The sequence below is a fragment of the Podarcis cretensis genome (genome assembly GCF_951804945.1).
Source record: "Podarcis cretensis genome assembly, chromosome: 2".
NCBI classification, from domain to species: Eukaryota; Metazoa; Chordata; class Lepidosauria; order Squamata; family Lacertidae; genus Podarcis; species Podarcis cretensis.
In genome coordinates this window covers 106462523-106484281 of record NC_137171.1, presented here as the reverse complement: position 1 = coordinate 106484281, position 21759 = coordinate 106462523, and the positions used below count along the sequence as shown (strand labels likewise).

General features: G+C 45.5%; 2 protein-coding genes across 2 annotated transcripts in view; one reads left to right on the top strand and one right to left on the bottom strand.

The window, feature by feature from the left end:
- The window catches only part of P4HTM (prolyl 4-hydroxylase, transmembrane), a 30588-nt gene extending 9164 nt beyond the window's left edge, over window positions 1–21424 (bottom strand). The window contains exons 1-4 of the mRNA XM_079963571.1: window positions 20254–21424; window positions 17913–17994; window positions 5438–5628; window positions 4768–4864 (exon numbers count right to left, since the gene is read on the bottom strand). Of these exons, the coding sequence (XP_079819697.1) occupies window positions 4768–4864; window positions 5438–5628; window positions 17913–17994; window positions 20254–20574 (691 nt within the window). The 5' untranslated portion in view covers window positions 20575–21424. The remainder of the gene's footprint in view (window positions 1–4767; window positions 4865–5437; window positions 5629–17912; window positions 17995–20253) is intronic.
- On the top strand, window positions 9334–16257 carry LOC307209121 (secreted frizzled-related protein 2-like; the record flags this gene model as incomplete). Its single annotated transcript, XM_079964218.1, has 4 exons — window positions 9334–9677; window positions 12844–13013; window positions 13815–13904; window positions 15733–16257. The coding sequence occupies 4 exons, from the start codon at window positions 9334–9336 to the stop codon at window positions 16047–16049; spliced, it is 921 nt and encodes a 306-aa protein (XP_079820344.1). The 3' UTR covers window positions 16050–16257.
- Window positions 21425–21759: the final 335 nt, after the last annotated feature.

The following is a 21759-nucleotide window of genomic DNA, read 5'->3' as shown; positions in this document are numbered from 1 at the left end:
GTCAAAAGCAGCCACAGCAACCCACACCCACTGATGAAGGTTCTGATTCTGAGTCTGAAACTGAATCGGGTGATTCAGAGGATTTCAAGAGTGCGAAAGCCTCTATGTGACCCTCTGAAAGCTCTGATCAAGAATTGGAGGAACCATTGTTCACAATAGGCCACTTTTCTCCTAAGAAGGAAGAGGAAAGTGTTGAAGACTTAAGGCTAATTCGGAGGTCACAAAGAGCCACAAAAGGTAGACCTCCAAAGAGATTTGCTGATGAGTTTGCCAAGATAGCAGCTGTTAAAAGCTCCAAGAAGGTATTTGAACCTTCAAGTTTCCAAGAAATCCAGGATTTGGATTCAAAGGAAGCTGAGCCATGGTTAAATGCCATGAAGGCTGAGCTTGATTCCTTGGAAAGGAACAAAACATGGGAACTTGTTCCAGTAGTTCCAGGAATGAAACTGCTTGGAAGCAAATGGGTCTTCAAAGCGAAGACTGATCAAAATGGCAAGATAGTCAGACACAAAGCCAGATTGGTAGCCAGAGGTTTTGCACAAGTACCAGGTGAAGACTATCATGAGACCTACTCACCCACAGTGAGGTATGAGAGCATTAGGCTTATGCTCAAGCTAGCTGCAGAGGAGAATTTACACATTAGTCACCACGATCTGAATACAGCTTTTCTGTACGGATCTCTAGATGAATCACTTTATATGCTTCCACCTGATGGCGTACAGGTAAAACAGGGATTTGTTTGTGCTCTGAAGAAGTCCCTTTATGGTCTCAAACAAAGTGCGCGATGTTGGCACACAAAACTCACTGAAGTATTGTTTTCTCTAGGTTTTAAGCAAGGGAAAGCTGATCCATGTGTATTTGTCAAAGAGGAGGGGCAAAAGAAACTGTATTGTTTGTTTTATGTTGATGATCTTTTATTCTTTTGGGATGATGTCACAATGTACAATAACGCCCTAGCTCAACTGAAAGAACATTTTGACATGAAAGATCTTGGTGAGGTAAACAACTACCTATCTCTTGAAATAGAGAGAGATCAAGATGGTAACATTCTAGTACACCAGTCACGGAAAATTGCTGATGTGTTAAGCAAACTAAACCTGATGGATGCTAACCCTGTAGACACACCGATGACAACAGGTTATCAGGTAGATGACACTGAAGAAGCATTTTCTGACACTACACTGTACAGAAGTGTGCTAGGCAAGCTAAACTTCATTGCCAGATGTTCAAGACCAGACATTGCTGTTAGCTGTAATTTGCTAAGCAGACAAGTCAACAATCCTACTGTTAAGGATTGGAAAGCTCTGAAACGCGTAGCTCGCTATTTGAAAGGCACTATGCATTACAGACTGAGATTTAACAATCAGAAGTCTGGTGGTCTTGAGATATTTGCAGATGCAAATTTTGGAAGTGACACCACAGACAGGAAAAGCACGTCTGGAGTTTGCTATATGTACAATCAGGGTCTATGTGATTGGTAATGCAAGAAGCAAACAACAGTTAGCTTAAGTACTTGTGAAGCTGAACTGAATGCACTGTCTTATTCACTTAAAGATTGTGAATGGTTGTTACAATTGTGCAAAGACATGAAAATTCCTGTCAAATGTCCAATCCAGGTTTACCAGGACAACAAAGCATGTTTGGCTTTGCTGAATTCTGAAGGTTGTAAGCAAAGCACGAAGCACTTGCAATTGAAGTTGCAACATGCTAGGGAACGTATTCAGAAGGGACTCGTAACGGTGTCCTATATGCCAGGTAATGAAATTCCTGCTGATGTATTGTCCAAGATTGTATCAAGAGATCAACACTGTACCTATGTGCAGAAGTTGGGTTTGTACTGATATTGTACGAACACGCTGCCCAGTGATGTTCACAGAAAGGAGGAGGATGTTGGTTTCTGCTCTCTTCACTGTGCAGCGAAGTGCTTGTCACGAGGCAATGTTTACATTCCACAGTCTGTGCTGTTGGGTTTTCCCACGGGAAAGGAGACTGGATGTGACGTACACTGGTTTCCTGTTTTTCACTGTTCACACTGTGTTTCTCTCCGTGCTTTAGAGGAGAGAGGATGCTTTCTCTGCTCCGGCAGAGGCAAGATGTTTTTCTGTAATCTACCAGCTTTGAAGTGTAAATAAAGTAATATAGAGTATGTGGCACGTACTCCTCATCATTCCGCTGTGCTTGGGACACTGCAAATTCAACAGAACTATGGTTATAGGGCTCAAAACAAACCGGGATCATAAACCAACCAGGCTACTAGCCACAATGGCTGTTTTAGTCAGAGGCAGCATCCCTCTGAATTTCAGCTGCTGGGAATCACAAGTGGGCAGGCAGAGTGCTGCTGCACTCAGGTCCTGCTTTCAGATTTCTCACAGACATGTGGTTGGCCACTGTGCAAACAGGATGGAGGACGCAGATGGGGCATTGACCTCACCCAGAAGGCTCTTCTGATGTTCTTAAGTTTCTGGTTATTCTGAACCTGGTAACCATCGTTTCCTGGTTCAGATATAGTAGGAAAATATGGCTAATCAATCTGTGTGTGTGTGTGTGTGTGTGTGTGTGTGTGTTTTCAACCACAGCACATGAAGAAGGGAGGCGAGAGAAGGGACTCTGCAAGGACAGAGTGCTCAGGCACAAGACTTGTGCGTATCTTGGCATAATAAGCTAGATATCTGAATTGGTCCTATACTTCAGTACTGCAAGTTTGGCATTGGTGGTCCAAATGCTGTGCACACATGAGTAACTAAAATAGGAAACTGGCAAGTCTAACAATGAATGAGAAATACTGAAAGCTTCAAGTCTGGCTAACTAACTAACTACCATTGTATGTGCATAATAAATTGGAGCATCATATACAGGGAGCACCCAAATGCTTTCTCTGTGTACTGGGCAAACAAATATGCCTCTCTATGGAGTACTGGGGGCACAATAGATATTTTGGAGAAAAAGGGACATGATTAGAGGCTTAGATGACGGGACAGCAATGTAGGTTATAGCAGCACTGCCCTTGAGTGCTGGAGTCCTACAGACACTTCCATGTTTCTGTTCTAGCCTCCTCCCCACCAGAAAGGCTAAAGGTTTTAAAAACAAACATAAACCCCAATTTTGTTCTAGACACTAAACTCTAAGCAAATTGCCATGTACACACGAACACCAACAGAACAACAGTCCTAGTCTACACTTAATTCCCTTAAGCGAAGGGAATAGATTTGGGAGGAGAGGTCAGCTTAGGACAGCCGTGATCATCCTTTATTTCCAGTGCACGCACACATTTTCTACCCACTATTCCATCATCAGCTTCAGCCTTCCATGATCTATCACCACATCCAGGTTATGACCCTTGGCTTTCTTGCTGCCACGTTGCTTACAATGGAAACAGCAGCCCTCAGAAAGTGAGGACACCCTAGACGGGGCACCGAGACCTTAATTGAAGCTCTTTAGTTCAGTGGTGTTTACAGTGCTGAAAAAACCAAACAGTGCATCCTCCCTGGTCTCTGCCAAAGACGTCACAAGCCCAGAGGGCACCAGGGCGAGGGCTTACACACCGGATTTGGAGTCCCATCCTCCATTCACCAAAGTGCTCTTTCCCACTCCAAAGCAACCTCTCCAGGGCCGTGCAGATCATCAGGCAACCTGGCAGTGAGCGTGTGCACTCTGCCCGCTGACTTAATTTGATTAGGAAACGGAGAGGCGTTCAACTTGAAGGCACTCTAATTAGAGCAGGAGAGATCGCAGCGCATATCCGGGCAGCAGGAGGTCTGAAGAGGCCAGCGGGATGCTTGGAAGGCTCCTGGAACCACCGAACCACTAGCCTAAAGCCGAGGGGCTGGAGGGAAATCTGATGGAGAAAATTGACCTCTGCTTCCAACTGCCCAGCAAAAAGCAGACAAAAAGGCACTGTCTCAAAAGAGGGGACCTTCAGTGCTGGTGGAGTGCATGCTGAGAAGCATACTACATCTCCAGGCAACTCTTTTACTATTGAAGCAAAACAAATATATGATTTTGTAGACACACTGTACACATTACTGTTGCATTTATACCTTGCCCAGCCTGCCTCAGGCAATGCCTTTCTCCCTCCATATGAAGCTTCTTTCTATTTGGGTGTGTTATGGGGCAGGGTGGCGCTGTGGGTTAAACCACAGAGCCTAGGACTTGCCGATCAGAAGGTCGGTGGTTCAAATCCCCGCGATGGGGTGAGCTCCCATTGCTTGGCCCCAGCTCCTGCCAACCTAGCAGTTCGAAAGCACATCAAAGTGCAAGTAGATAAATAGGTACCGCTCCAGCGGGAAGGTAAATGGCATTTCCGTGCACTGCTCTGGTTCGCCAGAAGCGGCTTAGTCATGCTGGCCACATGACCTGGAAGCTGTACGCCAGCTCCCTCGGCCAATAAAGTGAGATGAGCGCCGCAATCCCAGAGTCGGCCACGACTGGACCTAATGGTCAGGGGTCCCTTGACCTTCACCTTTATGGGGCGGGGTGGAAAGATGCAGCAGGGCCTTCTTGGTCGCAATTCCAATGACCCGGAATCCCTCTTCATGCAGAAACCAAAGCCCCGATCTGCACATGCCTATAATCATTTATTAATTTATATACTGCTTACATGCCCAAACGGCTCCTAAGCGGCCTACAACTATACAATCAACACATCATTAAAATACACAGCAACACATCCATTGGGACATTTAAGAATCCTTAATATACACAACAAAACAAACAAACAATTAGGACAGCTACAATGCACAGTCTATCAGAAGGCAGCATTAATCTCACCATTGCCATCTGGGTCTGCTTTCACGGCAGAGTACATCTCCCGGATACTCTCAGGCGTCATCCACCTGCCGTTTCCTAGACGGGTGTGTGTCAGTACCTGAAATTGGAAAGAGTTTGCTTTCTTGGCAACTATGGATGAGAATGTAAAACTGAATCCAGTGTACACACAATAATACTGTACTTGGGAGAACTTGTACTGTGTTGCAGGGTAGGTGGGTGAATGTCCAGGGGAAGCCCATGCTTGTTCTCATAGCACTTATACTAAGGTCTAGCACTACATCTGGCCATATGTGGTGGGCTTCCAGAAGGACAATAAAGTACTGGAGAATGGTAACGGCGTGGATAATTTTTTTCCCCAGCCTCATTTGGCAATCAATCCAGCTGTGTTCAATTAAATGTTGTTAAATGTTTAAGATGTATAAGTTTTATACATTCTAACAATTGTCCAACTTTAATATTCAAAAACTTGGGAAAGTAACTGAAAACCAAGAAAGCTGGCAAAGAAATGACGGGAGCAAGAAGTTAACAGCGCATCTAAGAAACCTAAACAAACAAGAACAGATGCTGAAAAGCTGGGATTCAATGATATGACGGTTAAGAGTTTGCCAATAAGGAGAATAAATGTTAGGCGTTATGAATCAAAAATATCAACACATCCTCTTCTCAATACCTCCTTGAGCTGCAGCTGTCCATCCTGGTTGTGGTCCAGTAGATTAAATATATCCATCTGGCTGATATCTATCATTTCGATTGCTTCCTCATAGTCGTCTGTGGGCAGAATCTGACTTTTCTGCAGCCCTTTCAGCTGAGCCAAGTGGATAATTAACTTGCATTCATCCTCACTCAGGAAGTCTGGAATTTCTACCAGGAGAGAAAAGTGAATTTGTTTATCAAAAGGTGAACACCTAAAAACACAAGCGGCTTTCTTAACATTTTCGCATTGCAAGGGAAGAATATTAAAAAGAAACTAATACACATATAACCACCATCTTTGATAGAATCGATGAAAAATTTAAAAAGAGACACAGGGAACTAAACCATATGCTTGCCAAACCAAAAATGTTTTCAATTCATAGGGAGGATTCCTGCCTAAAGATTATTTCCCTGATTTGAACCTAGGGCCTCTGTACATGAAATGTAAGCTGTTCCAACTGGCTAGAGCCTCTCCTAGTATCTATGCTTTGGGCTGGGGAATATGACTGCTCCATGATGTGTCCAACTGCTTGCTGCTTGAGGGGATAGGGAAGAGAAGTGCTCTGTGGTGATTATACTGTCTGTGGGTTTGGAGTCTCAACCTCTCTTGCCCCTAACACAATTGCTTTTGACCAAGCATGTGAGTGGAGCTACATTTGCTTCTCCTGGTGGGGCTCAAACTTCCTTCTCCTGCTTCCCTACTTCTTGCCCTACTGAGTGAGCCCCTGGAGGCGGCTGCTGTCAACGTTTCCACTTGCTGCTTGTGCTGCTCCTTCAGTTCACTGGCAAAAGTCTATTGTCCTTGTCCCAAGAGGGTTGCGTTCCCTCTCTGCAAGCCTCCTGCCCAGGGTGCTCTGTGGGCGGGTCTCAACACAAGGATGTCATAAAACCCAGAGATGTTATAAAACATTCTAATGGTCCGTTGACTGCAAATAAATGTCGACTGATAATGCAGGGATGGGGATACTCAGGTCCAGGGTGGCCCACCAGGCCTGTCTGTCTAGCCCATGGGATTCCCCCCAGGCCACACGCCCCTCTCCTCATTGCACACATCCCCAGCTGTGCTCAGCATCCTCCTCCAGGGCTCTGGCATGGCTGGATTGTGTCCTTGAACTCTGATGCCTTTCGCTTGCCTGGATGAAGGAAGGAGAGATAAGAGTGTGCACAGAACCTTCTAACTACAGTGGTACCTTGGGTTACAGACGCTTCAGGTTACATACGCTTCAGGTTACAGACTCCGCTAACCAGAAATAGTACCTCAGGTTAAGAACTTTGCTTCAGGATGAGAACAGAAATTGGGTGGCAGCGGTGCAGCGGCAGCAGGAGGCCCCATTAGCTAAAGTGGTACCTCAGGTTAAGAACAGTTTCAGGTTAAGGACAGACCTCCAGAACGAATTAAGTTCTTAAACCGAGGTACCACTGTACTGTATGGCTGGAAGAATGCAACTTGCTGTACAGAGAACAGCCACATCCAGTGGTCTGCCCAGTGTTTTGCCTCTGGCCATGTGCGTCATTGGCAAGCTGCTCCCACCCCACACATGAAGGAATGCAGCACCACGCTGGAAAAGGTTCGTCATCCCAGCCTTGCCTTGTGCCCCCAAGCTATTGTTGTAAGCAGCAGGAGAGGAATCAGACTCCTCTCTAGAAGTGATGCCTGGGACTGGCAGTGGAAAGGGCTGCTGCTGCTGCTGCTGCCTGAGTCACAGGGCTGGTGGATTATGGGTGCTGCACTGTGGGTGGTATTCAGCTATGTTTTACTCAGAGAGAACCACTGAAATTAATGAACATGCATTCATTAGGTGCATTAATTTCAAAAGGTCTGGGTGAAACGTCCACTGAATACCACTCCGTAATGCAGGAGTATGTGTAGGGGTTCTCTGGCTCTCCCCCTGTGTAGGCAGCATGTGGGCATCATCACTAGCTCACTGATGAACTTTGGCAGTGTTTCCAAGAACACTGGGGGCTTGCTTGGAATTTTAAAGCCATTTTTGGATATCCTATGTTTTGTATTTTCCCCTCTCACACTGAGCAAGACACACCGCATGCTTCAAGAGGGGGGAGGGGGCATTTCTCTCCCCCACCCCCACCCCATGATTGGCATATACAGAATTCCTCTGCCTGGTATTAAGATTTAAACAAGAGGCACTATTAAAATTTGGCACTTTTTATTGCTTTGCTGTTTTTATTTTGTCCATCCTCAAGACTATCCCATGAAATGCATCTTAACCAAGGGTAGGCAACCTGTGGCCCACGGGGATCATTTAACCAGAACACGACCCACCCCTGATCTGAGCTGCCCGCTCAGCAAGTCCCCGCATGTTGCACTAAACCGGCGCCCCATCGTGCAGGGACTCACTTCTACGATGCCAGAAATTGCATCTGTGGAGACACAGATGCCTGAAATTGCGGGCATGCTCACACGCGCGCACAATCCAGCCCACAGAGGGATCTCTGCTGGAGTGAACCGGCCCAGGCGAGGTAAACCTTGCTGACCCCTGATCTTAACTACAGTGGTACCTCGGGATGTGAACGGGATCCGTTCCGGAGCCCCATTCGCATCCTGAACATAGCGTAAGACATGGGTCGCGTCTCACGACTTCCGCGCATGCGCACGACGTCATTTTGACACATGCGCGAGCAGCGAAACCCAGAAGTAACGCACTCCATTACTTCTGGGTCGCTGCGGAGCGCAACCCAAACACGCTCAACCTGAAGCGTATTTATCCCGAGGTGTGACTGTATTCCCACTTGGTGAGCGGGGCTTGCGGGTGGCAACTTCTGCAATTCCTTGATGGATGCAGAAATTGAACTCAGATCTAAACCAAGCATTTTATCTCCTAATCTACATTCGAAGAAGTGAGATGCACAAAGATGAATTCCTTGTGCATCTTGATAAAATTTTTAACTGAGATTTTACTTGGCACAGAGCTAGGAAAGTTGAAAGGCTGCTACCTACCTCATGGGAAACAGAAAAGCAGAGCGCGCAACTGGCTATGGCCACGTTAACCCTTAACAGAGAACGCTTTCTGTTACAAGGAGCGTGTAATCCTCTCCTCAGCTACCCCCAGCTATTAGTCAGAGTGGCATAAAACAAATTAACAATGAGCCAACACAACAAGCAATGCCCCCTAAGGCTCTGGGAGACCTACATTAAACTCCAATGAGATGACAATAAACGTTTTCGACAATTACCCAGGAATAGAGCTATCCACTCGTGTTTCACAGCAGCTCACTTCATGCCAAAATAAGAAGTACACCACCATCCACAATTAATTTCCTGTGGCATGGTTAGAAGATAAAAAAGTTTGCCAATTACATCCTGTGTGTAAACAATGACCCCCAATGTTAAAACTACCCACACTGGGGGGAAATGCCTCCAAAACAGCTAACAACCAGAATCCATGGGGCTGGCACTCCCCACCCCCTTGCCTCTTTAAACAATGGCTGGAGCTCAACAAATGTCTCTTAATTAACTTTGTGATTGCTTTGCCACAAAACACAATAGAGAGGAAAACAAGCGGTGTTTAGAAAATAATGACTAATCCCTGGGTAGGGGCAAGGGGGTGGGCCTGAGGGAGTCTCAAACAATGATTCAATCAGAACTCCAAGATATTGGTAGGGGGGGAACCATTCAAGCTGATTTGACTGCCCTCATTTCAACACCTGCTAGCCTAAGCCAAAACCTCTGAAAAAAGGCAAACAATCGGGGGCCACTGGCAAAGAGAAGAAAACAAAAACCCAGTGACACGGGAGCTTAATGAGAATGCACGAATACAGGGGTGGCCTCTCTGCTATAATAAACCACAACCTGACCAGGAAACCCCTCAGTCTAGATTCCCCTTTGGGAAGGCAGAATTTTGCTGGGGAGGGGCAATGTTCGAAGAGATGAGGAAAACAGCACATCACCACCATCCCATGATGCCGGGCACACAACAGCCGCTTCTTGTCCTTTTGGGTTATCTGCTAATCTGGGACTTCCCAGGGGGTTTTGGAAACTACAGAAGAAGCTCTTCCAGATGCACATTGATTCCAAGAAGCATGGCTTTGTGTTATGACATTGGGTACACCGAGATGAGACTCCCCAACCTGCTGGACCATGAGACTATGGCTGAAGCAATCCAGCAGTCCACCAGCTGGCTGCCCTTGTTAGCCAGAGAGTGCCATCCGGATGCCAGGATCTTCCTCTGCTCCCTCTTTGCCCCAATCTGCCTGGACAGGTAAGGGCATTTCAGAGTTTACTGTGAAGTATAGTTTCATTTGCTCTTGTTCTATCTTGTCCCTCCACCCCAACCAGCTTCTGACCTTGAGATAGGTGCATGGACATCCCATCTCCCACAGCCCCAATCCTGGATCTCCGTTTTGCCCTTTGCTTTATATGCTCTGGCTATTTTCACATATGCTGACTTAAATCAGTTTTGGCTTCAAGCAATCTGCAATGAGACTGTAAATGCAGTATTACCTACATTTGATACCTCTTCCACATTCGCAGTATTTGGCATAATAAGACATGGATAATGATAAGCGCATTTAAGCCTTGTGTAAAAATGCTTGTGTGTAATTTATATGTGGGATGGGAGTGGCGCTGTGGGTTAAACCACAGAGCCTAGGACTTGCCAATCAGAAGGTCGGTGGTTCAAATCCACGCGACGGGGTGAGCTCCCGTTGCTCGGTCCCTGCTCCTGCCAACCTAGCAGTTCGAAAGCACACCCAAAAGTGCAAGTAGATAAATAGGTACCGCTCCAGCGGGAAGGTAAACAGCATTTCCGTGTGCTGCTCTGGTTTGCCAGAAGTGGCTTAGTCATGCTGGCCACATGACCCAGAAGCTGTATGCCGGCTCCCTCGGCCAATAAAGTGAGATGAGCGCCGCAACCCCAGAGTCAGTCACGACTGGACCTAATGGTCAGGGGTCCCTTTACTTTTACCTTTAATTTATATGTAAACACTTCAGCCACTCTGTGAATACAGCCAGCAACTGTCTTGCTGATGACTCAGCTCCTCTCAAAATCACAGTGTGATTTGCAATCTGCTAACTCAATAAATCTAAGACAAGCACAAGACGTTGCTGTCTGCTCTACAATAGCATACTACTTGAAGAATGCCCCAAGTGCAATTTGCACCAACATTTTTATTGTTTTGGCACCAAGACAAGACCGATCAGTTTGCCCAGGATTCGATCATTTAATTGATCAATCAATCAATCAAATCTGGAATGGTGTTAGATGAGCAAGCTTTTCTCACAAGAGAAAAACGTGTTTTGAAAAAACAGATTCCAAAGATCCATGCACACACAGCTGGAAATTCTGAAACCCTTCCAGTCATTGCAGACAACACTGAGCTAGATTTGTTTGTTAAGTAAGTAAGTAAGTAAGTAAGTAAAAGCCACCACTAAGGACCCATTGCTCTCACAAGGTGGTGTACAAGAGATCCAAAACAAAACAACTTTATATAAAACCAGGATGGGGGGCATTTTTAGAAAGCGGTTTGCTCCTTTTAAAATGAGGAAAAGCAAGGATTTAAAACATAGTCAAAATAAAAAAAAATAATCTTAAGAGTTCTCTCAAAGGTAAACAAAGATGGGGATGTACCTATTTCCTGAGAGAGAGAATTCCATAAATGTGACGCCACCAGCAACTTTATGCATCTTACCAACAGGCCAAAGAGCAGGGCCTCAGGTGCTGATCCTTCAATTCAGAAATGCTTATACAGATGTAGACGGACTGCCAGGCAGTGCACAGTGCTGAGCTATATGGATCAATGGTATGACTGGACATAAGGGTCAAGCACTATAGCAGCAAAACCAAGCTAAAACTCTGTAATACTTAATTGCTCTGTTTCTCTGCCTGCACGAGGATGATAGTCACAAAAGCTAGAACAATGTGCTCCTCTTTGGAAGAAAATGAAAATTTATCAACTCAGTAACAATACTGCATTGGAATAACATAACATAAATAACATAACGTAACATAACATAATGCATAATGCCAGAAGATAGGGGAAAGTATTATCTCCACCTACTATAGAATTTGGCTTCATCCTTCAATACACTAAGCAAGATGCTTGCTCCTTCAATTTCTAAGCTTGAGGGCATCTGATATGTCCCAAGTGTTTCCATTCAGTGCAATTTGGTACAAGGGTAATCACAATGGGGATCATGGGGATGGTCTACAAAACATATGGGGAACCTGAGTAACCCTTAACTCAAATCTCAGCATAGCTGATTGCTGTTAGTAAACAACAGAATGTTGCTATCAGAATGAACAACAATGATACCACATTGCAGTGGGTCAAGCAATCAATGCTAATTTTAGAAAATACGGGCAGGTAGCTGTGTCGGTCTGACGCAGTAAAAAAAAAATTAAAAAATGTCCAGTAGCACCTTAGAGACCAACTAAGTAGTTCTGGATATAAGCAAACAAAACTATTCAAGTCTTCAAATGATTTCGGAATCATGGAGTAAGATGGGGCCTGCTCCAATCTCTGCTCCATTATGCAGAACATCCAGAGCTAGAGCATCACCGAGGTGGCTGTCCAGCCTCTGCTTGAGAGCCTCCAGCAAGGGAGAACCCCTCCCCACCTGCTGTAGGTAACTGGATCCAGTGTTGGCCTACTGTTAATCATGAAGAAACTTATCCTAATGTTCAAACCTGTTTTATTAAAATGATGCTTTGCTCTCTGAAACAAACCCACCAAGGGTGACACTGAAATACCCTCTAACTAATGCAAACAATTTTGTTCTTGTTACAGATAGGTAGCCGTGTTGGTCTGCCATAGTCAAAACAAAATTAAAAAATTCCTTCCAGTAGCACCTTAAAGACCAACTAAGTTAGTTCTTGGTATGAGCTTTTGTGTGCATGCACACGAAAGCTCATACCAAGAACTAACTTAGTTGGTCTTTAAGGTGCTACTGGAAGGATTTTTTTTATTTAATTTTGTTCTTGTTTTACTATAAACGCAGGGAGGGTTGTGTTACCAACCTACCTTCCCAAAGTCACACGTCACAGCTTGTAACCGAGAGGGAGAAGGGAAGGCAGTGGGGAGCTTGGTATGAGCGCAGTGGAAGAAGCATCAGACTGTCTCCACTGCTGCACTCACACTGCACTCTCTGTTGCCTCCCTGTCCCTAGTTAGTGGCAGCCACACAAGTGTCGGGAAGCCAGGTCAGCAACTCAGCCCTGCCTACACTACTGTGGAAGCAGTGATGGTAAACAGAGACTAAGGCAGGGTGGGGAACCTCTGGCCTTGCCCTTAGCTGCTAGTGGCTGCTCTGGGGTAGCTTAACAGGCACTTGGAATCATAGAATTGTAGAATTGGATGGCACCCCAAGGGTTTTCTCGTCCAACTTTGCTCACCAAGTTTTGAAACGAGTTCATCTTTCTCTCTCTAGGCTCATCTACCCTTGCCAAAGTTTGTGCAAAGCTGTCAGGAATAGCTGTGCCCCAGTCATGGCTTGCTACGGCTACCCTTGGCCTGAAATCCTGAACTGTAACAAATTCCCTGAAGATCATGAGCTGTGCATCTCCTCAATCACTGATGAAAGTGCTCCGAGCAGGAGAAGTAAGGCTCTTTGCTGTTTGTACTTATCATGGAACACATATACTCTGTCACAACCGCAAAATCTGGACAGAAAACCACAAAGCTGGGAAGGTGGGAGGGTGTTTGAATTCTATGTGTTAAAGCTTAGGTTTGGCTTTTTCTCAATTCAGAGGAAGCTGTGAGAGCCAAAAAGCTTATGAAGTACCAACATCTTTTAATCAGGAAGCTGAGAAAAAACCATTCAAAACCGTACTGAGGTTTTGAACATAGATTTTACAGTTAGAGCTGTAAAAGTAACCTCTGAAGTTAGTTCTTCATAGCCTCCCCTATTACAAAGGCTCTTGGCAGATACCTGAGGGAGGTAAGAATTATATCTATTTTTATTTTTTTTAAATTGCCTATTTAAAGTTGACAGATAAAGACTTACCCAGATAAAGACTTACCCAGACTTACCCAGTCACACTAATTATTTCACATCAGAGTTGAACACGGTGTATGAAGCCACCAAGATAGCAAGCTACTGACCTATTTTCTAGAACAGGCATAGGCAAACTCAGCCCTCCAGATGTTTTGAGACAACAATTCCCATCATCCCTGACCACTGGTCCTGTTAGCTAGGGATGATGGGAGTTGCAGTCCCAAAACATCTGAAGAACCGAGTTTGCCTATGTCTGTTCTAGAATCATAGAATGGCAAAGATGGAAGGGACCACAAGGGTCATCTAGTCCAACCCCACAAAATCTGCAACCCTGAGTAGAGAACCCAAAATTCTCTGGGTTACATTAAGCTCAAACGAATTCTGTAACTTACTATGTGTTCCAGCAGTGCCCCAGGCCAGCTGCAGGGACTGTGAAATTGAAGAACCCAACTCTCCCAAGGAGATCCTGGAAAACCTTTGCACCAATGATTTTGGTGAGTAAACCACTGCTCTCTGCCTCTTAACCACTCGGTCTGAGAAAATAGTCCTCTAGTCTCAGAATACAAGTCCATTGGATCACCACATTTTCAGCTACAGAAGAAAGGGCAAAACTGGATGAGAGAACAAAGATCCATGACTGGTTCTCCTCTCTCAACAAATTTTGGCAAATACCAGTTGCTAGGGGAGAGGGGATTACAACAGTGGCAGCAGATGAGGGTGAGAATTAAGTCTCTGTCCCCATGTCATTTTCCTAATGCAAATGTGAACTCACAAGCTAAAATTTTCTCCATTAGGGAGAAGCTATGGGAACAGGCAAGGGACGCGGGTGGCGCTGTGGGTTAAACCACAGAGCCTAGGACTTGCCGATTAGAAGGTTGGCGGTTTGAATCCCTGCGATGGGGTGAGCTCCCGTTGCTTAGTCCCTGTTCCTGCCAACCTAGCAGTTCGAAAGCACATCAAATTGCAAGTAGATAAATAGGTACCGCTCCAGCGGGAAGGTAAACGGTGTTTCCGTGCGCTGCTCTGGTTCGCCAGAAGTGGCTTAGTCATGCTGGCCACATGACCTGGAAGCTGCACGCCGGCTCCTTCCGCCAATAAAGAGAGATGAGCGCTGCAACTCCAGAGTCGGTCACGACTGGACCTAATGGTCAGGGGTCCCTTTACCTTTATGGGAACAGGCTGTGTACACACACATTTTATCTAATAGGAGAAATTGCAGCTGAAGGGGGAATTTCAGTGGGAGCATGAGGTGGGGAGAGTTAGATCTCACAGCATCACAATCTGAGCATGGATCACTCCCCCGATTCCTGACTTCTACTTGCTAAAATTTGAAGAAGTGGGGAGTATGATCTTGGATCTCTAGCGTGTTGTCTAGCACGGCTCTGAAATTTGCAGGAACTGTTTGGAAGTATGAGTTCCTTCATACTTGCTCAGACCTGTTCTCCACCTGCCCTCTGTCATTTGCACACACTCTTCTCTTAAAGCAGAGTAGCCTGCTGGACTACAGCTTCCATCAGCTCAAGCCAACATAGTCAAGGATGATGGGAGCTGGAGTTTGGTAACATATTAAGGGCAACACACTGGCTACCCCTACCTTAAAGCTGTGGAGAAATGGCAAGCTGGTCAGAGGGAGTTACCTTTCTCCTTTATGCAGGCTAAAGCAAAGGACAACCAGAAAACCATCACAAAATTAGCAGGCTCCTTAAATTTCAACAGAACACCCACCTGCTTCCTATTAAAACATGAATATGAAAAGTTAAAGGTTGAAGTTAAAAGTGCATTGTGGTAGTGTCTAGCACTATTTTAATACACAGAAAACATGGGGCGATCTTACATAGTGCTTTAAAAAAGCAAGCAAATTATCAAAGTATGTGTGTGAGAGAGACAGAGAGAAAGAGAAAGAGAGAGAAAGAGAAAGAGAGATGATGCTTGGACATCTTTGCTATCAGTGATCATCAGCTAAACTAATCTTCCTAAAATGAACTTGTTTTTGTAACAGAAACTGGGTAATAAATTCTGGAGATATGAGAATTTCACTGGACTAGAACCGTTGTCTAAGCCTGCTACACGAAGTGCGGAACAAAGGTGTACATCACCAGGAGTGGGGAACCTTTGGCTCTCCAGCAGTTGCTGAACTACAATTCCCATTATCCCTGGTCATTAGCCATGCTTGCTGCTGGGTCAAAAGTTTTCCACCCCTAGTGGAGGTTGCAAGACAGTGGATAGCATCCATTCTTTGCATCACTAAAACAGTGAGAAAGCAGCTAGTTACCTATTTTATTGGCAGTTTGGTGTCTCTAGTCTAATGTGCATTTGTTCCAGCTGTGAAAATAAGAATTTCCAGGAAGAACAAGACCTCCACCATTGCTGACTTTGACCTTGACTCCAGGCTGGAAGTTCTGAAGCATGGCCCTCTTCTGAAGACTGAAACCCACTTCAAACTCCAGCAGTGGCTGAACTTAGATGCTACCTGTGTACACAACATTATGAGAGGCACAAACACAGGCGTCTATCTGATCTGTGGTGAGGTGCAGAATGACAAAGTTGTGGTGGTGAACAAGGCCTATGCATGGCACAAGAGGAACCGAAATCTACAGGCTGCTGTGCGGCGATGGAAACATTACAAGTGTCGGGCCTGAACTGCTTATAGCTCTGGTATGAAATGATAGAAAGATGCTCTCTTGTTTGTATCTGAAAGGTCTTCTTCAGCATACCTGGAGCAGAGTTTAAAAAGTAATAGATATAGTCTACATAGTAAAAATCATACACCACTGCACCAAGAAAGTAGTTTTCAAACTGCTCTGAGGAGCCCTGGAGTTTTCTACAAGCCTAATTGGGGCTTCTCAACGAGAAAGTCAGTCTTTGAAAGATAGTTTGTCCACCATTGCAGATATTCTGCAGTGCTGGATTCTTTGCTGCATGGGAAGCACAGCAACCAGGAAACAAATCACAAGTATTTATAGTAATAGGCTGGTTTGTTCACTTCATCTCCTGCAAACCCACTTTCCTGGTCACTTCTTTCATCCATACCATGCAGGAATGGCTTACTCGGTGGAAGCAGAGCTTCAACAATAACCTTGCGGCAGCAGTATTGCAATGGCTTCCTGGGAGAGCTGAAGTGGCAGCTAGGCTAGGGCTCAATGGGTACACTGATGGGTGCATGACTGGCTTTAGCAGTCTGCCTGCACAGCCCTGACCTTGCTGCTACCTCACCTCCTCCCACTACTGGTAAGTAGCAATGACTAGGCTGAGCTGCCACAGGCTAAGCTACTGTGGCAGCTCCACCTGACCTGTCAAGCCGCTCCTGATTCCCCTTCATCTTCTACCCATCAGGCTTTTGCCATCACCCATCCTTCCCTCACTCCAGGACATTTTATTTTGCAGTTTTACACAAAATATGTAAAAAAAAACAAAACCCACACACTGCCTGAGGGACACCCTTGCAATCTGCAAGCTATGAATACTATGTATTTAGAAACTAATGACAGCAGTGTGTGTTCCTTAAAAATGCTGGTTGAATTAAAAGGATTTAACAAGAAAGTTGTTTTGTTTCTCATTAAGACTTTCCTTTGAAAAAACACAATTAACAACACGGGAATTTTTTACACAGATTTTTTAAAAACAAAAACCAAAACAAAACCTGTTTGCATATAACTGTGCTTGCTAGGAGCTCCCGCCTCAAGTTAAACGTGTGTTTCTGGAGTGCCTGTCATATTGCTGCTGGTTGTTTCTGAACCTCAGGCAATGCTGAAGTTCAGAAACTACAAATTCCTCAGAAAATGCTGACAACAGCTGACAACAGCTAAGCTTCCAAGAGGAGGATGAAAAATGTATGTGTGTGTGTATTTTCTTGCTGGCTACAGAAATGATTGTTGCCTATCAAGCTCAACTGCAATTCGTAATTAATACTATTCCCTGATGTAACCAGTTCAATCCAGTAAAGATTGATCTACAACTGGTGGAAATGGATTAGTCAGGCACCAACGTAAGAGGAGTCAAGCATGTGTCACACCACCGGTTTCTATCTTTGTACCCACCCCCATCCACCCACTTTCTCTTAAGGAGCAAAGAAGGGAGGGGCAATGAGAACTGTGAAGTTTTTACGAAATTTCAGCTGTTGACACTGCATGAGAAAGAGGCAAAATCTGCTCTTCTACACAGCGGTTAAAGGCAAAGGAATCTTGTCTTCTTTTGCACCTGGTTAATTTAGAGAGAGTAGGTGAAAGACCATAGTACATAGTAAAAAAAATTCAGTATCAGTTAGGGTTAAGAAATAGATCCTGGGTCTGAAAAATTAACAGACTACTGCTGTAAAGGATGTTCACATGTGCTCGGGAGCCACAGTAATAATTACTGTCATGAATGGGACAGAGTTTCTGTGCCCAAAGGCAAACTAAAGATGAGGCAATAAGAAACCACCAAACTTAGATATATGGTATATCTCATTCCCTCTTCTACCAATAGGTCATCTGGATATATCTCCAGTAGCCTCTTTTTCTTACCAAAAAGGAGTGGTTTCAAGCTGAGAGTTTTCATGACATGGATTTTGTTAGGAATCAGCTCCACCTTCTGTTTATGGCCCACCTTGAAAAGAAAGTAAAATAAATTATTTTTAACTGCTATATACCAAATATAGTTAGCTCCAGTATATGGTATCATTGGAGGCCTGTGGACAGTATCTTTACATACACAATGGCCTGCTAAATCATGACATGGCAAATTCTGAAATACAAAACATCACAAAGCTCATCTACATGGTTCAAAACTATATGAAATCAGCTACTAGCAAATACAGGATATAGTTCTAGGCTCAGTGTGGAAGCAGCACTCATCACAGAAGGTTTAGGGTTCTTCTGCATTATCACTTTTCTGCACAATAAATGCACAATTTACTCATCCGCTGTCACAGTGTGTGCATGAGAGAATAACACATCTTGCTAGCACTCAAAATTCATTAACTGCCACTCTGTTCCCTGGCATCTAACTGAAAATTTCACAAGGGGCTGCAAGAGAATGGTTACTGCTGACCCACCTGCATAGTTTTGACTACCATTTTTAAAAGTATTTTTTTAACTTTTACTTTTTAAATTACTGAAATTCTTTTGCTGTGCAAATTGAATATAGGAGCTTTATTTCTTTAAAGAGTGGATATTGGCAGCAAAATTAACCTCCATTGCAACAGCATAGGGAACGTGTCCATCCGTCATTATTGTCTTAATTCTAGCTGCTGCTGATGCGTTTTGTTTTAAAAGGCAGGCAATCCCAATCTGGACCAAGGAACAGACAAAGTTGCAGCCTAGTGAATTTACAATAAAGTCAAATTGATGTTGCTCATATTAGATCCTACTATACCACTCTAGAATTTAGTATACTGTGCTAAATTTTATTAGGCCAACCCAACATCAATACAGACCACATCAATCAGGCCAGTCTATAGTGCATCACATTATGTACCAAGATGTCCCAATGTAGATCAATCCTAGCCATCACAAATAGACAGACTCAGCCCACAGTTTAAGTACTTCTCTCAATAATGCACGACTGCTCAAATTATTTAAAGGCAAAGGCAATAAAAAGTTTTTAAAAATAAAATAACTACAATATAAAATAAAATACACTATGCCCATTATCCCTAAATGACTTGTGTGATGATGTCCCTTGAGACAGGTAAAGGTAAAGGTAAAGGTACCCCTGCCCGTACGGGCCAGTTTTGACAGACTCTGGGGTTGTGCGCCCATCTCACTTAAGAGGCCAGGGGCCAGCGCTGTCCGGAGACACTTCCGGGTCACGTGGCCAGCGTGACATCGCTGCTCTGGCGAGCCAGAGCCGCACACGGAAACGCCGTTTACCTTCCCGCTGGTAAGCGGTCCCTATTTATCTACTTGCACCCGGAGGTGCTTTCGAACTGCTAGGTTGGCAGGCGCTGGGACTGAGCAGCGGGAGCGCACCCCGCCGCAGGGATTCGAACCGCCGACCTTTCGATCGGCAAGTCCTAGGCGCTGAGGCTTTAACCCACCTGCGTCCCTTTTTGAGACAGGAGGGGAGGGTAAGTAACAGGGATGGGGCGGGGGACTGAGGCAAAAACTTTCCTTCCCCTGACGGAGTTTAACAGCCGCATAAAAATCAGAAACTCAGCAAGCGCAAAAAGTTTTCATATCACTGCATCAGCGTGCTGGGGAAAGCATCACCATGGAGGAGCTAGATGGCACTTAGCCCATTATGCTTCTTTTAAAGATCCACGAGGGCTTGCCACTTATCAGAACTAGCAGCCGCCGATGAAGGAGGTGCCGGCCCCTGTCGGGGCTGCAGCAGCAGTGGACAGGGATATGATATAAAATAATGTATATTTCCAGACCCCCCTCCCTTTGTAGGGTAACGTTTTCTACAGGAACAGGGTTGAGTTAACACCCCTCGGCCGATTTCCTGAAAAAAAAATCCCCCTGCAGCCCCATTACAAACAGAAACACAACAACAACAACAACACCCGTAACTCCCTAAGGGGCAACACTAGAAAAAAGCCAAGGAGGCAAAAAGATTGTAATAACCACCGTGAGACGACGATGTTGCTGCACACCTCCAAATACGGATATATGGCAGCTGAAAGGGCAAGAAATAATTTGGGGGTAAGCGCCCCCGAAACTGCTGTTTTTTGCACAGAAGCCTTGGGAGGAGGGAAGTTTTTTCTTTTCTTTCGAAGGGTCGAGGAAAGGGGGAAACTCGCCCCGACCCGTGAAACTTTAAAAACAGCCGCCAAACGGAGACCTGCCCTCTTGAATGACCCCCCGAGAACAGCAGTGCTTGTTCCCATCCCCGCGCCAAAGGAGATTTCGGGACGCTACTTGCCTTGATGCCCTCGAGGCGAGGCAGGCTGTGAGGGCGAGAGCCTCCTCCCGGGGAGGAGAAGGGCGGCGCGGGCGGGTCCTGTGCGGGGCCCGGGGGTCCCTCCTTGCCGGGCTCCGTCTCCCCGTCGTCGGAGCTGATGTGCACGAAGAGCAGCAAGCCCAGCACGTTGAGCACGTAGAGGTGCGCGAACACCATCAGCACCACGAAGTAGGGTCGGGAGCACACGGCCCTCCGCCCAAAGGAAGGCCCCGGCAGCGGGCGGGGGTCTTCGTCCGGCGTCGCCGTCGCCGCCGCCACAGCTGCCCCCGCCGCAGCAGCCATGGCTAGGCCCGGCCCGCTCCGGCCTGGGAGCTGGGCACCGTTACCACGGCAACCACCCCGCGAACAGCAACGGCTACTCCGGGCGGGCTCCCCTTACGTCATCACGCACGGCGAAAGAGCGCGCGGCCGGGTCCGTTAGTTCGGCCTGGAGGAGTGCGGAGGGAAGGCGACCGGACGGCGCTGGCCGGGACGAAGTCCGAGAGGGTCTGGCCCGTATAAGGGATTTTTAAAAAAATGTTTTGGCTTCAGCATCTCTGCCGGCCATTTTAGGTCCTGGCAACTTTGCCTCTCCTCCTCTAGCAGTGTGATGGGAAACCATTTTGAGGAAGGGCACCGGCTTCCCCCCCTTGAGGATGAATATGAAACTGCAGCCATTTTTGATAAGGGCAGAACGTCCACCGCTGTCCTGACGTAGTCGTTTTGTTAGAGCAGTGGCTGGTTTGAAGGCTTATTTTAAGCGAAGCGAATTAGCTAGTTCTACTAATACTTTTTTTAATTAAAAAACACACACATTTTAGCCTGAGCTTCCCCCCCTTTTTTTGGAACTCGAGTAAAGTGCTCCTAGACATGTAGAGTGCGCCTTTTTCAGTCGTAATAAATCATCGTAGGTCTAGGGTGTTTTGCTAAAGAAGCTGGTAGGCTAAGGCCACCACCTGGTTCCTGAGACACTTCTAAAGGTTTAAAAGCTCCTGCCTTTCAATTTTATGTATAAAATAGAATATAGAACAGCTGCTCTCAATTTCAGTAATGAAAGGCAGTTGAACAGCATGTAAAGCCCGTGTAGAGTATGTAAAACCAACATTTGATATCATCCCCACACCTTATGCAACCAGTGCCTGGGAGCTACTGGGAGCTTTTGCATAATTCTCTACCTGTGAAATTTATTTATTAACTTCAGGATTATGAAGTAGATCCAACAGTACAAATTCAGGTTCTGTTTTAAAGAGGAAGGGCAACACCTTTGCCCAGATTATTTCCTCAAAAACTTGTATATCTTGAAGGAGATCCAACTTCACAGTCTTTTTTTTTTGAGAGAATATGGCAGCTGGTAAAGAACTTCCCTCTCCATCCCCTTTTCCTTTTGTACCAGTGTCTTTTTTACAGAGCACATTCCCTGCCTTCAGGCTTGTATTTTGACATGTAAGCCACTCTACAAACCTTTTTAAGTTAGTGAGCAGGCTATAA